Source organism: Danio rerio, chromosome 4 (genome assembly GCF_049306965.1).
Source record: "Danio rerio strain Tuebingen ecotype United States chromosome 4, GRCz12tu, whole genome shotgun sequence".
Classification (NCBI taxonomy): Eukaryota; Metazoa; Chordata; class Actinopteri; order Cypriniformes; family Danionidae; genus Danio; species Danio rerio.
Genome location: NC_133179.1, coordinates 58235290 through 58249279, shown reverse-complemented (window position 1 = coordinate 58249279; position 13990 = coordinate 58235290). Strand labels below are relative to the sequence as shown.

The 13990-nt window shown below is 42.7% G+C and overlaps 1 protein-coding gene across 2 annotated transcripts in view; it reads right to left on the bottom strand.

The window, feature by feature from the left end:
• LOC103910704 (protein NLRC3-like) overlaps nt 1-13990 on the bottom strand; it is a 61568-nt gene that overhangs the window by 6668 nt on the left and 40910 nt on the right. Inside the window, exons 10-11 of one of the 2 annotated variants that reach the window (XM_021475599.3) lie at nt 8463-8636; nt 3946-4119 (exon numbers count right to left, since the gene is read on the bottom strand). In XM_021475599.3, the coding sequence (XP_021331274.2) occupies nt 3946-4119; nt 8463-8636 (348 nt within the window). The remainder of the gene's footprint in view (nt 1-3945; nt 4120-8462; nt 8637-13990) is intronic. The other variant, XM_073948087.1, reaches the window with a different exon arrangement.

Genomic DNA, 13990 nt, shown 5'->3' with positions numbered 1-13990 from the left:
CCCCCTGTCCGCCCCTGTCTTGCGAGAGGAGATTGCTGTTCTCCTGGCGAAGGATGCAATTGAGCCAGTCCCTCCAGTCGAGATGGAGACAAGTTTTACAGCCCGTACTTCATCGTGCCGGAAAAGAGCGATGTGTTACAACCAATCCTAGATCTGTGCGCTTTGAACCACTGTTTGCATAAGCTGTGCGTTCGCCCTCAGGATTGGTCTGCAGCAATAGACCTGAAGGACACGTACTTCCATGTCTCCATTATTCCACCACGGTGACTGAAGCTCTGTACAAGACTTGGCCAGCAGAGAAATTAAAATTGTCGTGCCCAACTGTGTCTGGTTCTCTCAAGGTTTTTTTTCTTCACTCCTATCAGGTGAAGTTTTTTTCCCCTCTTTGCTGTCGCCACTGGCTCGCATGGTTCAGGATTGGTAGAGCTATGCAGCGATGAATTTGCTCTTCAGTGTTTGAACTATCAGTAATGATTTTAAATCACACTGAACTGAGCTAAACTGAACTGAACTTAAACACTAAAAACTGAACTACACTGTTCCAGTTACTATGACCATTTATGTGAAGCTGCTTTGACACAATCTACATTGTAAAAGCGCTATACAAATAAAGCTGAATTGAATTGAAAAAAATAAAAAATTCCACGCCACCGTCAGTTAAAAAATTTGCGGTTTGTGTTCGAAAGTCGAGCTTGGCAATACAAAGTCCCCCCCATCGGGCTCTCTCTGTCTCTGCGGGTCATCACCAAGCTCGCGGAGGGTGCCTTAGCGCCCCTTCGGCTCGCGGGCATCCGCATACTCAATTATCTTGGCGACTGGCTGATTTTAGCTCACTCTCGAGCTAATTGATTATGCACAGAAACAAGGTGCTCCGGCACCTCCACCAGTTGGGGCTTCAGGTCAGCCCCTGTGCAGAGGATCTCTTTGTCGGGGTGGAGCTGGACTTGGTCACCAAGGCAGCGCGCCTATCCAGAGAGCGCGCTCAGCTAACGCTGAACTGTCTGAGAGAGTTCGACAGCAAAATAGTGGTCCCACTGAAATTATTTCAGAGGCTCCTGGGGCATATGGCATCCGCAGCTGCTGTCACGTCACTCGAATTACTCCATATGAGACCCCTTCAGCACTAGCTTTACAATCGAGTCCCCAGACGCACATGGCACGCGTGCACACACCGAGTCCGTCACTGTTACTGCGATGCGTCACCGCGCCCTCAGCCCATGGAATGACCCCTCGTTCCTATAGGCCAGAGTGCCTCTAGGAAAGGCGTCAGTCATGTTGTTGTTTCAACAGATGCTTCCAGTTCGGGCTGGGGGGCTATGTGTTGCAGGCATGCAGCTGCGGGCCTGTAGAAAGGGACCCAGTTGCATTGGCATATCAATCACCTGGAGCTGTTGACATTGTTCCTCGCTCTCCACTGTTTTTTCCGGTGCTGGAGCAGCAGCACGGCGGCGGTGGCGTGTATCAACCGCATGGGGGGTATTCGCCCTCACTCCATGTCTCAGCTCCAACTCTGCTCCTCTGGAGTCATACACGGCTGAATACGCTGCGCGCCATTCACATTCCAGGCGAGCTCAACCGTGCAGCCAACACGTTCCCACAGCAGCCTTTACGTCCTGGAGAATGGAGATTCCCCCCGAGTATTATTAGCTGATATGTGCGCGATTCGGGAAAGCCCAGATCGATCTGTTTGCTCACCCAAGAACACTCATTGCCAGTTATTCCTTTCCCTGACCGAGGGCTCTCTCGGCACGGATGCACTGGCCCACAGCTGGCCTCGGGGCATGCGCAAATATGCGTTTCCCCCATTGAGCCTGCTCGTGCAGTTACTGTGCAAGGTCAGGGAGAACGAGGAGCAGGTTTGGCTAGTTGCGCCCCTCTGGCCCAACCGGACCTGGATGTCAGAGCTCTCCCTCCACGCGGCGGCCCTCCCCTGGCAGATCCCTTTGAGGGAGGACCTACTCTCTCAGAAACAGGACACCATCTGGCACCCTCGCCCCGATTTTTGAAACCTCCATGTGTGGTCCTTAGACGCGAGAAAGACTTAGGTAACCTACCGACTGCGGTGGTTAATACCATCACTCGTGGCTAGAGCCCTCTCCTCGAGTGCCTATGCCCTGAAGTGGAGTCTATTCACTGAATGGTTCGTCTCTCGCAGAGAAGACCCCCTGAAAATTGCCAGATTAGAATTGTGGTTTCTTTACTCCAAGAGAAGCTGGAGAGCAGGCTGTCGCCCTCCACACTCAAGCTTACGTGGCTGCCATCTCCCCTCTCATGACGCGGTTGCTGGCAGCACCGTGGGAAGGCATAACCTCATGATCCGGTTCCTCAGAGGCGCTAGGTGAACTAATCCACCCGCCCCCCTCTCATCCCCTCTTGGGATCTCCCCCTCATTCTCACAAGCCTGCGTCAAATCCCTTCGAATCTCGACTCAGTCTCTTTAAGATTTCTGTCCCTGAAGACAGCTCTGCTGGTCGCGTTAATATCGATTAAGAGGGTCAGGGACCTGGGGGCATTTTTCAGTCAGTGACTCGCGCCTGTACTTTATTGTAATTTGTCCTGAGACCCCGCCCGGGATATGTGCCCAAGGTTCCTACCACACAGTTTAAAGACCAGTTAGTGACCCTTCAAGCGCTGCCTCCAGAGGAGGCAGACCCAGTCCTTTCGTTACTTTGTCCAGTTCACGCTTAGCGAATTTATCTGGACCGCAATCAGAGCTTTGGATCTTCTGAGCAGCTCTTCGTCTGCTATGACGGTCAGCAGCAGGGAAGTGGTGTATCGAAACAGAGGTTGGCCCACTGGATCGTGGATGCCATCTCCCTCGCTTATCAGAGCCAGGGTGAGCTGTGTCTACTCATCTGTAGAGCTGCGAGCTGGGCGACCCCTAATACATTTGCAAGATTTTACACGCCCTCACAGGCGGACTCGTGTCTTCCCTCTCCGCTAACCATCTTTTATATGTGTACTCCCCTTCTCAGGGCTAGTCTATACATTCTGCCATCATATCTCCCCATTGGGTAGCAGGTGGCCTCCGCAGGGTCCTCCCTATCGGGACTGCACGCTTTCTCAACGTACTGTCATATTAATTCCTAGAAATTATCTAAATGCTTGCAACTCCCAAATATATCTAAATGCATAAAACTTCTTTTGAAGTGGGATAAGTAAGGGCCAGGGATCACATTGGAAGACCGCGCCTCTCTGTGATGCAGGAGCGCTCACGCTATGCCTGGCTATCCTCTTATCAGAGGCGGAGGTAATGTGCAGTCATTATGGCGTTTTCCAGACATTTCCCCATACGTGGAATCAATCCACTTATAGCATTGAAGTTCCCTATCCGAAGGGGAACGCTCTGGTTACTAAAGTAACCCTCGTTCCACGAGGAGGGGAATGGAAATGCTATATAGCATCACCATTATGATTGTTCCTTAGCTGTAAGTATCAGCCTCTTCAACTTAAAAGGATTGCATTGTCTTGCTTTCCCTGTGCTTATATGCGGAATTGATTGCAATAAGCTTCAGGTGCGCAAGCTTACTCTGCTAATTCATTTGGCATTTCATTGGCTCGTTATATACTCTTTCAGACGATTAGCTTTCTAAAACAAAATCCCATACGTGGATTAAATCCACTTATAGCATTTCCGTTCCCCGAGGGTTACTTTAGTAACCAGAGTGTTTTTCTGCTCAGCTCAAATGCTGAAACTGTACAGTGTGTCCCGATTAATGTCACTTTAACTGAGCCAATACACTCCAACATTTACAGAGGAGATTCATTTCACACTCAATGATTTGCTCTTCATAGACATGACTGGAATACTCTACAAGCTGTATCTTCTGTCTCTCCTCACCCCATAACCCTCACAGAAAACTGAAGCTGATCAGAAAAGAGCTTTCTAGTGTCTTTTTAAAGCCATTCAGTGTAAAAGCACAAGGCCAGTGATGCTCCACATACTTGAGTTTGTCCAGTGTGTAGTTTGCATCCTCCAGTTTTTCAGAGAGCAGCTTGACTCCTGAATCTCCTGGATGATTGTAGCTCAGATCCAGCTCTCTCAGGTGTGAGGGGTTTGAAGTCAGAGCTGAAGACAGAAAACCACAGCCTTCCTCTGTCACCATACAGCCAGACAATCTACAAACACAGCAATAGTCCACATCACACAGTTGGACAATCACACATCTCTTTGTGTTGTGAAGATGCTGACTGCTGTTTCTGCTCATGTCAACAGCAGTGATGAACACACACATCCTGATCAGCTCTCCTTATTGATCGAGCCCTCGCATCAGCAAACACACACACTCACACTCTCAACAAGGACTCAACATCATCTGTAGAAGTGTGCAGAGCAAAGACATTGTTCATAATACACCACATCAAGCTGTAAAGTCTGCTGTGAGGAGGAAGAAGACACACTTGAGCTCAGAAGATCATCTTAAAGTCATGTATAAAACACAACAGAAAATGAGCTGATTTCATCATTTATATTGTGATTCTGTTGTGGACTAAAACAAAATGAGCTCAGACAAACACAAAGCCGCTCTCTTCATGTGTTCATCACCTGACCCACAGTCACATTTCCCTGTCAGTCAGACACGAGCCCTGATCAATAAGAGACTGAGCTGAAGGAAAATGAATGAATGATCTTCAATCTGCTTCAATACACACACATTTGTATAGATATGAATAAATCACACCCCTGCAGATGTTTAGTGTCTTCTTCTGCCAATCCACTAAAAGAGCCTCCACATCTGGTAACACCTGTTCACACTGCTGGTAAACCAGGTAAAGACACATTTACACCTGTAATCTGAAAGCAGTGTTAGCGCTGCACTTTACCCAGGGTTATGAAGCGCTGCTATGGAGTGGTGTTAGCATCATATTTGTATAGTTAACACTGCATTGTGGTTAGGGATGCAATGATTAACTGGTTTCACTATTAAACATGCTTTAATTCACCACGGTTTATTAATTGAAAAGACTTCAACACCATTTTTTCTGCACAGATCAAAACCACTGCAACTTAAAGTTATGCCCACTGTGCCACGCTTTACACTTATAACCACACACACTGGGTTAACTATGACTGTGGGTATATAAGGCACGTTTTTCATTTCCAATGTAAAGAGCTTTTGTGACTGCAGAAATTGCAAACAGCTGAAGTTTGAGGAAGATGCAATGAAAAGTCCACATGTTTGCAAACCCACCTACAGTTACAAACAATGGCGCCGATGAGAGCGATGATAAGGAGTTTTTGAGAGAGTTGTCTCAGCTGATTAATGGCCTGAATCTCGATGTTCAGCACAAATGTCTGCTAAATGTAAAATCTAACACTCTACACGTAATCTCAAAAGAAGCTTGCCTTTATTAAGTTTAAACTGACACTGCGGCCCATGATGAAGAACTGTATGGTTTTGCGCCAGTGGTCATCGTGAGAATCCTGCTCTGCCTGCTCATATATTGGGTCGGCTAACTTGCCTGCTTTTTTCTACAAACAGCGCATAATGAGACTGAGCATTTACAATGACACCGAACATTTGAAGAGTGACAGAAGTGAGACGTTTCTTTCCTTCTTTTATTTTCCTATTTAGTTACCAATGACTGCTGTGCAGCTTTCAGCATTGAATTGAATGATTTATTTTACTCCTATGTCTGTGTTGAAGCAGAAATATTATTTAATAAATTGACATGCATATAAAAACAATCGTGCAAAATAATTATTTCTTACTGCAATGCTTCATTTTTGTTTGATGCAAATTTATTTTCATAATGTAACAGTAGCAGACTTTTTATAGCAGATAACTCAAATTCACGCATATTCAAGGCAGCCTGATAATGAGAAATTGAATTCATTGTTAGTATTACTGTCATCATCATCATTATTAATGTTTTATAATTATTAGATATTAATTTAAGATTGCTGCGCAAATATCAGTAAGTCAATGTGATTTCAGAATTAGTTAGATAACCAGTTTCAGTTTTTTGTTAGTGCTAATAAATTTCAATAAATATTCTGGCGCTCCTACATTTATTCATGTGCTCCTGCATTTATTCTGGCGCTCCTGCATTTATTCTGGCGCTCCTACATTTATTCTGGAGGTCCTACATTTATTCTGACACTCCTGCATTTATTCTGGCGCTCTTGCATTTATTCTGGAGCTCCTGCATTTATTCTGGAGCTCCTACATTTATTCTGATACTCCTGCATTTATTCTGGCACTCCTGCATTTATTCTGGCGCTCCTGCATTTATTCTGGAGCTCCTGCATTTATTCTGACACTCCTGCATTTATTCTGGCGCTCCTGCATTTATTCTGGAGCTCCTGCATTTATTCTGACACTCCTGCATTTATTCTGGCGCTCCTGCATTTATTCTGACACTCCTGCATTTATTCTGGCGCTCCTGCATTTATTCTGGCGCTCCTGCATTTATTCTGGCGCTCCTGCATTTATTCTGGCGCTCCTGCATTTATTCTGGCGCTCTTGCATTTATTCTGGAGCTCCTGCATTTATTCTGGAGCTCCTACATTTATTCTGGCGCTCGTACATTTATTCTGGAGTTCCTGCATTTATTCTGGTGCTCCTACATTTATTCTGGCGCTCCTGCATTTATTCTGGAGTTCCTGCATTTATTCTGGAGCTCCTACATTTATTCTGGCGCTCCTACATTTATTCTGGAGCTCCTGCATTTATTCTGGAGCTCCTACATTTATTCTGGTGCTCCTACATTTATTCTGGCGCTCCTGCATTTATTCTGGAGCTCCTGCATTTATTCTGGTGCTCCTGCATTTATTCTGGTGCTCCTACATTTATTCTGGAGCTCCTGCATTTATTCTGGCGCTCCTGCATTTATTCTGGAGCTCCTGCATTTATTCTGGTGCTCCTACATTTATTCTGGAGCTCCTGCATTTATTCTGGCGCTCCTACATTTATTCTGGCGCTCGTACATTTATTCTGGAGCTCCTGCATTTATTCTGGCGCTCCTACATTTATTCTGGCGCTCGTACATTTATTCTGGAGTTCCTGCATTTATTCTGGAGCTCCTACATTTATTCTGGCGCTCCTACATTTATTCTGGAGTTCCTGCATTTATTCTGGAGCTCCTACATTTATTCTGGCGCTCCTGCATTTATTCTGGAGCTCCTACATTTATTCTGGCGCTCCAACATTTTTTCTGGCGCTCCTGCATTAATTCTGGCGCTCCTACATTAATTCTGGCGCTCCTACATTTATTCTGGTGCTCCTACATCCTACATCCCTATTTTTATTTATTTATTCATTGTTCTATCATTTATTTTCAGTGTAAAATTATCACTTGTTGTATTACTTGTTATTACCTATTTTAAACACAAGGAGGGAAATGGACTAGTGTTTGTTTTTAATAATAGTTTGTGCTGGATTGTTTGGCTACTGAGCAGCAGTAAATAACACTGTAAAATGTGTAGTTTTCATGTGAATTTCTAAACTAGTAGTCTTCTGAAATTAATGAATGATTAATACTCATGATAAACATGAAACTGTGATTATTACTCAGACTATAATCCTAAAAACCAAAATCTATAATCGTTGCATTTCTTAATTGTGCTGCTACTGTAAGTGTGTTCAGTGTGTGACAGAGCAATGTGTGCTTGTTGCTGCTGGACACTTAGCAACAGGAACAGCCAATCAGAAGCTGATCAGCGAGGCTCATGACATGTCAGCAAGGGGAAGCGTGCATCATGTAAACACCAGTCACTGAGAGAAAATATATGTTCAGAGATGGAAAGTGTGTAAACTGGAGTGATCAGGAGATGTTAGATGACATGATTTGCTCCATTTTCATTCATTTGTACTTTTGTCTTTGTCTTCTTGAAACTAATGTCCTACACGGCAACATTTAATATACCTGACAACATGAGGAGAGTTCATTTAGCTCATTACCATTATGATTGTGGTTACTCTTACACTTCACGTCTTTTGAAGCACTGCGCATTTGAGCGCAGCATTATTAGATTCTGTGTCAAGTTAAAGAACCTCTACGCACAGCACCAGTCATCTGTGTCAGCTCCAAAGCAGTAGAGCAAGAAAAACTCAGAGCAAGTGTTGAACATTTCTGTTAACAGGAGCTCAGAGGCTGTGTCTGGACACCATTGGGCTTTCTGCTGCACTGTATTCAGCTCTGCATTCTGAGTCGATAAACCCTAAGATTGCCTGCTGCTCCTCCAATCAGCAACATGACAACACAAATATGCTAATGAGAGCATTAAACGGGGTTAGGATGTACAGTTAATGTATCATCTGTAAATCAATACTCTGGATTATTTACAGATATAGTATGATGAGTGTGAAACATAATTACTGATAAACCATAATTCCTGTCATCTGGGGTTTAGTATCACCCAGGGTTAACATGTTTAACTGTGAAAAATCCTAATATGAAATAATGTGGGCTATTATTAAATATTTTTTGTAGTTATTGTTGAGTGGAGAATATTTTACCTCAGTGTCTCCAGTTTACAGTTTAGACTCTTCAGTCCATCAGAGAGCTTCTTCACTCCTGAATCCTGCAGGTCATTGTTACTCAGGTCCAGCTCTCTCAGGACATAGTTTGAGGATTGTAGAGCTGAAGACAAACTCTCACAACACTGAACAGTGAGATTACACATGGCCAATCTGAGAAAGAAGAACACATTACCAAAAACCACACTGTTAATGTGATCTGTCTGATGTAACAAAACAGGTGTTTGATCTCAGACCTCAGTGTCTCCAGTTTACTAATTAGTGAGCACATCTGGTGATTTTAGCTTTAAACAGTATTAATGTCTATAAAACACAATTAAATGGCTTCCTTCAGATGTTCCAATAGCTCAACTCTTTATTAAACACCTAACACACAGGACAAAACAGGAAAATACTTTTTAAAATTGTTTTATTTATTAATATTTTAATGAACAAACTAATGACAATAATTTTCTGTAGCATCTATAAAAGCTAAAAATCTCACAGCACTTTACAGAATAAAGTGAAACAGATGCGTATATAACAGAAATAAAGAAATTAATAATAAAAACATGGAGAGAACATGTAAACTACACAGAAATGTCAACTTGGCCAGGTAAAGACTTGAACCAGTGACATTCTTGCTGTGAGGCCAAGATGCTAACCACTGGGCCTCTGTGCCGCCCTGTCAAGGAAAGGATGAGTAGGGGTGGAAGGGGGATTCCTCAAAGAGAAAGCGGCTAAGGTAAGATACTCTGGTTATTATAGTAATTTAGGAATCATCTGATTGGTGGAAAAAAAGATGGGGTACTAAAAAGATTGCCCTTTTTAGTAGTTTCTTCTCTACTTTCCTTCCTTATAGCAAAAAGCCTCTTTAGCTTCTTTTCTTCCTTCCGCATAGGTCCTCACTCCCCAGCTCTGACTCCCGCAGGAATTGTTCACTGAGCTTGACTCCCGCAGGTGTCCATGGCCCCTTCTGGCTGGAGTCTCTCCCCACAGCCCCACAGCTAACTCCAGCTAACACGCCCACCGCAGGACCCTGTTTCTTCCTTGCTCCAAGGAGCTCCTCTGCCAACCATCTTTCTCAATGTTATATCCAGCAGTGATCTCTTGCCTTGTAGGGGGTCCTTCAATATGCGGCTGCTGTCCTGAGCGAAAGGCGTTTTGGGGGAGTTCTCGAGACCTACTTGAACTCATACTCCTCTCGCCCTGCAATGGGGGAGAGCCCCGGGCTCAAGGATCTCACGAGCTCATGGCTCTCTCCCGGGACAGCATGCCAAACACGTTTTATAATCAATCATCAGCTAAGGGCGAACTCTTGAAGTAAAGTTTATTTATAAACTAATTTTAAGAAGAGTGTGTGCTTATAATTGATAGCAGCTGGTCCTCATTAGGTAACACATGATTCGCCAATCAGACGATTCCCAAATCCCTATAAATAACCAAAGTATTTTACTTTAGCCATCTTTGTCTTGAAGAATCCCCCCTTCCACCTCTACTTCACCCATTTCCTTATTAGGGCAGCATGGAGGCCCAATGGTTAGCATCATTGCCTCACAGCAAATATGTCACTAGCTCAGATCTTAACTGGCCAAGTCTGCATTTCTGTGTGGAGTTTGCATGTTCTTCCCATGTGTGCGTGGGTTTTCCCCGGGCTCTCCGGTTTCCTCCCACAGTCCAAAAACATGTAACACAAGTAAATTGACAAATCTAAATTGACACCATAGACAAACATTGAATCCAGTATTCACACTCTATAGCATTCATAATCCACATCTACTATTATCAAGCAGGGGAGTTCTCGAGACCTACCTGAACTCATACTCCCCTCTCGCCCGGCAACGGTGGAAAGCCCCAGGCTTGAGGATCTCATGAGCTCAGGGCTCTCTCCCAGGACAACATACCAAACACGTTTTATAATCAATCATCAGCTAAGGGCAAACTCTTGAAAAAGTAATTTAATTAAATATTGTAAACATTTATTTATACAAAATGCTCTAACTTTAAATGAAATAACACATTATTAAAATATGGTATATAGCTCTTCAATTGAAGATCTAAAATTAGATATGCATTGTTTATTTATATCATAAGTAATATGTTAAATGTGTCGGCAATCAATACACATGTAAGAACAGTATCCAACGGAAAATGCAGGAGTCTGCAATTATTCAGCAAACCCTTTATTAACAGGGTAAACTACTAGGATTTTTGTACAGTCTGTTGAACAGTTTCAAGCCATTAAATCTTTGAAAGGGCTTAAAATTGTTTAAATTCTCTTTGCAATGTCAGTGTACAGCAATAGTTTATAGCAGTGTATAGATTTACTGTTGTAGTTGGTGCCACAGTGCACAGAGCTCAGATAAAGCACTGAGTAAATAAGTAATGACCAAGTGGCAGCCTCTCACTGTCCCTCGTGAAGCTAACACAGAAGTAACTGAAACTGCAATTCTTGGAAATCTTGCTAGTCCTGGCTCCACATAGAGCAGATTTATATTGAGCCCACTGTAAAAATGGCCGACTTTAAAGCAGGAAAAAAGGTGTTTACAAGCACAAATACAAAGAAACATTGTGGTTCATAAATCTAATATTACCCTTCATGACAACTGTGAGGGGGTAAATTTTTTTTATGTTTTAAGTGGCTTTAAACAGTCAGTTGCCTTTTGGAATTATTTCCTACAAGTATCAGATGATATAGAATGCTGTGTGCACTTCACACATGGTCCACATAGCCTCCTTTCCCAGGTGAGGGAAATTATGTACTTATATACCATCTCTATGAATATATTTGTTTTATTTAAGATCATTCATCATTTGTAATGTTCGTTAGAGCTGTGAAGCACTCCAGAATCTGACAGGTTGATTAGCTGTAGGCTCTAGAACAGTCATCTGAAGTGTTGTCATACAGTGTTATGCTGGAGTTCATCAATAGTCTTGCATTTACTAACACAGACTATATCTGAAGTGTTTCGAAGTAACTTGCGTTTTCTTCCTGTTGAAAACCATCATACAAACAATGTTTAGTGGCTAAATGTATTACAATGGTGTTTTTAAAAGTCTAAACACTTTATTGAAATAGTATACAGCCAAGCACATGTGGTCAGAACACAAATGAGTTGCAGGTAATAAATTATTAAGCGTTTCTCCTAAAGAAAAGCCCGTCTAAGCAAAATACCAGCAGGCATCTATAGCTCTGCTCATGCTCTGACTCTTTGCCCTTGGTATCCCCCGGTCAGTGTGATGACGCATGAACAAAATGGCCACAGTTGGCCATGCCTACTGGTAGCTTCTTTTGGGTTATTCAGAAATCTATAGGTGACGTCAAAGATACTACATTCATATCTTTTACAGTCTTTGGTTATGACACATGACTTTTAAATGCTCGAGTTAATGTGTTATCTTGTCAAATGTGCACTCAGTCCCATGGCTGTATTAACTCACAGAAAGGAATTCTAAAGTGGATATGTAAAAAAAAAAAGTGTGCTTCACTTCAAGGAAGTTTTATTATCTTGTATGTTGTATGCGACTCATTATTACTACAGTATCATTAATTCTTACAGACCAACCAAATAATCACATCGCTGAACAAATTGTTTTATTTTGTTGTCATGGCGATCACAACAGTCGCAGACAGCGCGTGAACCTAGCGAGAGTTAGCTAAACTTTAGCCGCAGCTAAAATGAAACTTGCATGGAAACAGCTCCTCATAAAAATGAATGCCATGATCATGTCAATTTAGGACTGACCAATTTAGTAACTTTTAATGTACAATCTAATGGTGTCAATTCTCTAAAGGTCAGCAAGAGGCTTTAGCATTTCAGCAAGGCAAAAGCACACACACAGGTAAATAAAAAAGATCTGAGTTTACCTTTACTGAATTTCAGGATGATTCTCTGCTGATGATGCTTTAGAGTTGTTGTTTTTATCAGCAATTTTCTCCCCATATGGTTCAGTCTTTTAGTCTCAACATCAAACAAAAATCTTTTTCTCTCAGCTGTTGCCATTTCGTTATAGATTAATCAGACAGACGCCCTAATGGAGGATGATGTAATCGCATCCCGCATCTACTGTAGACCAGTTACTTTTCAATTGTGAATATTCTATGTACTCTCAGCTGTTGCCATTTCATTATAGTTTAATCAGACAGACGCCCAGAGGTGGGTAGTAATGAGTTACATTTACTTCGTTACATTTACTTGAGTAAAATTATCGGATAACGTGTACTTTGAGTACATTTAAATATGTGTACTTTTACTCTTACTCAAGTAAATTATTAGAGAACATTCATTACTCTTACTTCAATACATTTGGCGGCGTTCCTCCATTACTGTCAAATGATAATAAAAATTATCCATATATTTTGTTTGCAAATATCGCGAGGCGCAGCATTGGAGAGGTTGTGTCGCGAAAGGTTGCTTTAGAGACGCAGCTACCGCTTTCGGTTGTGTTGAATGATGGCTGATGAAGGAGGCGTGCAAGTTATACTGCGATGGCCATCTGGGGTTCCGAGAAGGACTACTGTCTGTGTAGTGAGTTTATCGAACCAGTTTACCCGGCCTCAAGTTCAGTCAGTTTTCAGTCTAACGCCCCATTCACACGGGGCGTCAGTGTCAACGCTTCCCATTCACTTTGAATGGGTGACGTCAAGCGTTATATATATATATATTAGGCTTGGGCGGTATTATGGTATACCGCGGGATCTAAAAATAGCAACGGTGTCAGTTTCAATACCGTTATACCGTCATAAAATATTAAATATCCTTTATTTAATGCCTACAAAAACGTATGTGTGGTTGTCATCACGTGACAGTGTGGAGGAGAGAGGGAGAGGGAGGGGGAGAGAGGTGACGTGACTAATCGCGCTTCAAAGTGTCCTGCAGTTTGGCAGTATTTACGGTTTCGACTGAACAGAAGGGAGACGTGGTTAATATGAACGAGAGGTCTGCATCAGAGCTGAAGATCTTTGCCCGAACCCGACGAGACCCGAAAAAATCCAAATCCCTGCATTAAAATCCATCCCTGCAAAGGTGAAACAAGTGATGATGAAGTAGTAAAAAAAAGCGAATTTTGATGGCGGTCAAGTCAGTCACTAGTTCAGAGGGAGCGGTTATTCCAGCCGCAGGTATTTCGCGGTCGCTCATACACTGCGTATTATGGTAGAGCCTTAAACCGCAAGCTGACAGGTAAAAAGACAAGGCCTCTCGCTACAATGAAACTACAGTCATGGAAAATTAAATGGATGCTCCTGACTGGTAGAAGATGAACAAACAATCCTACACAAAACTTGCAAAATCAGCCAGATCAGAACTCTGCATCTCGGCCTGTAGCAGCAGGAACGGGTGTTCAGCTGCTGGACCCCGTGAGCGTAAGACTGCCTGTGGATTTAATAATGTTCCTCCACAAACACACGTAGCCTAATCTTGGTGAGTAAAGGGTTTTTCAATTATAAATAAATATTAATCAAACCATATAATCAAAATGTAGACCGAGTATACAGGCTAATGGTGGCATTATTCTTTTAATATTCA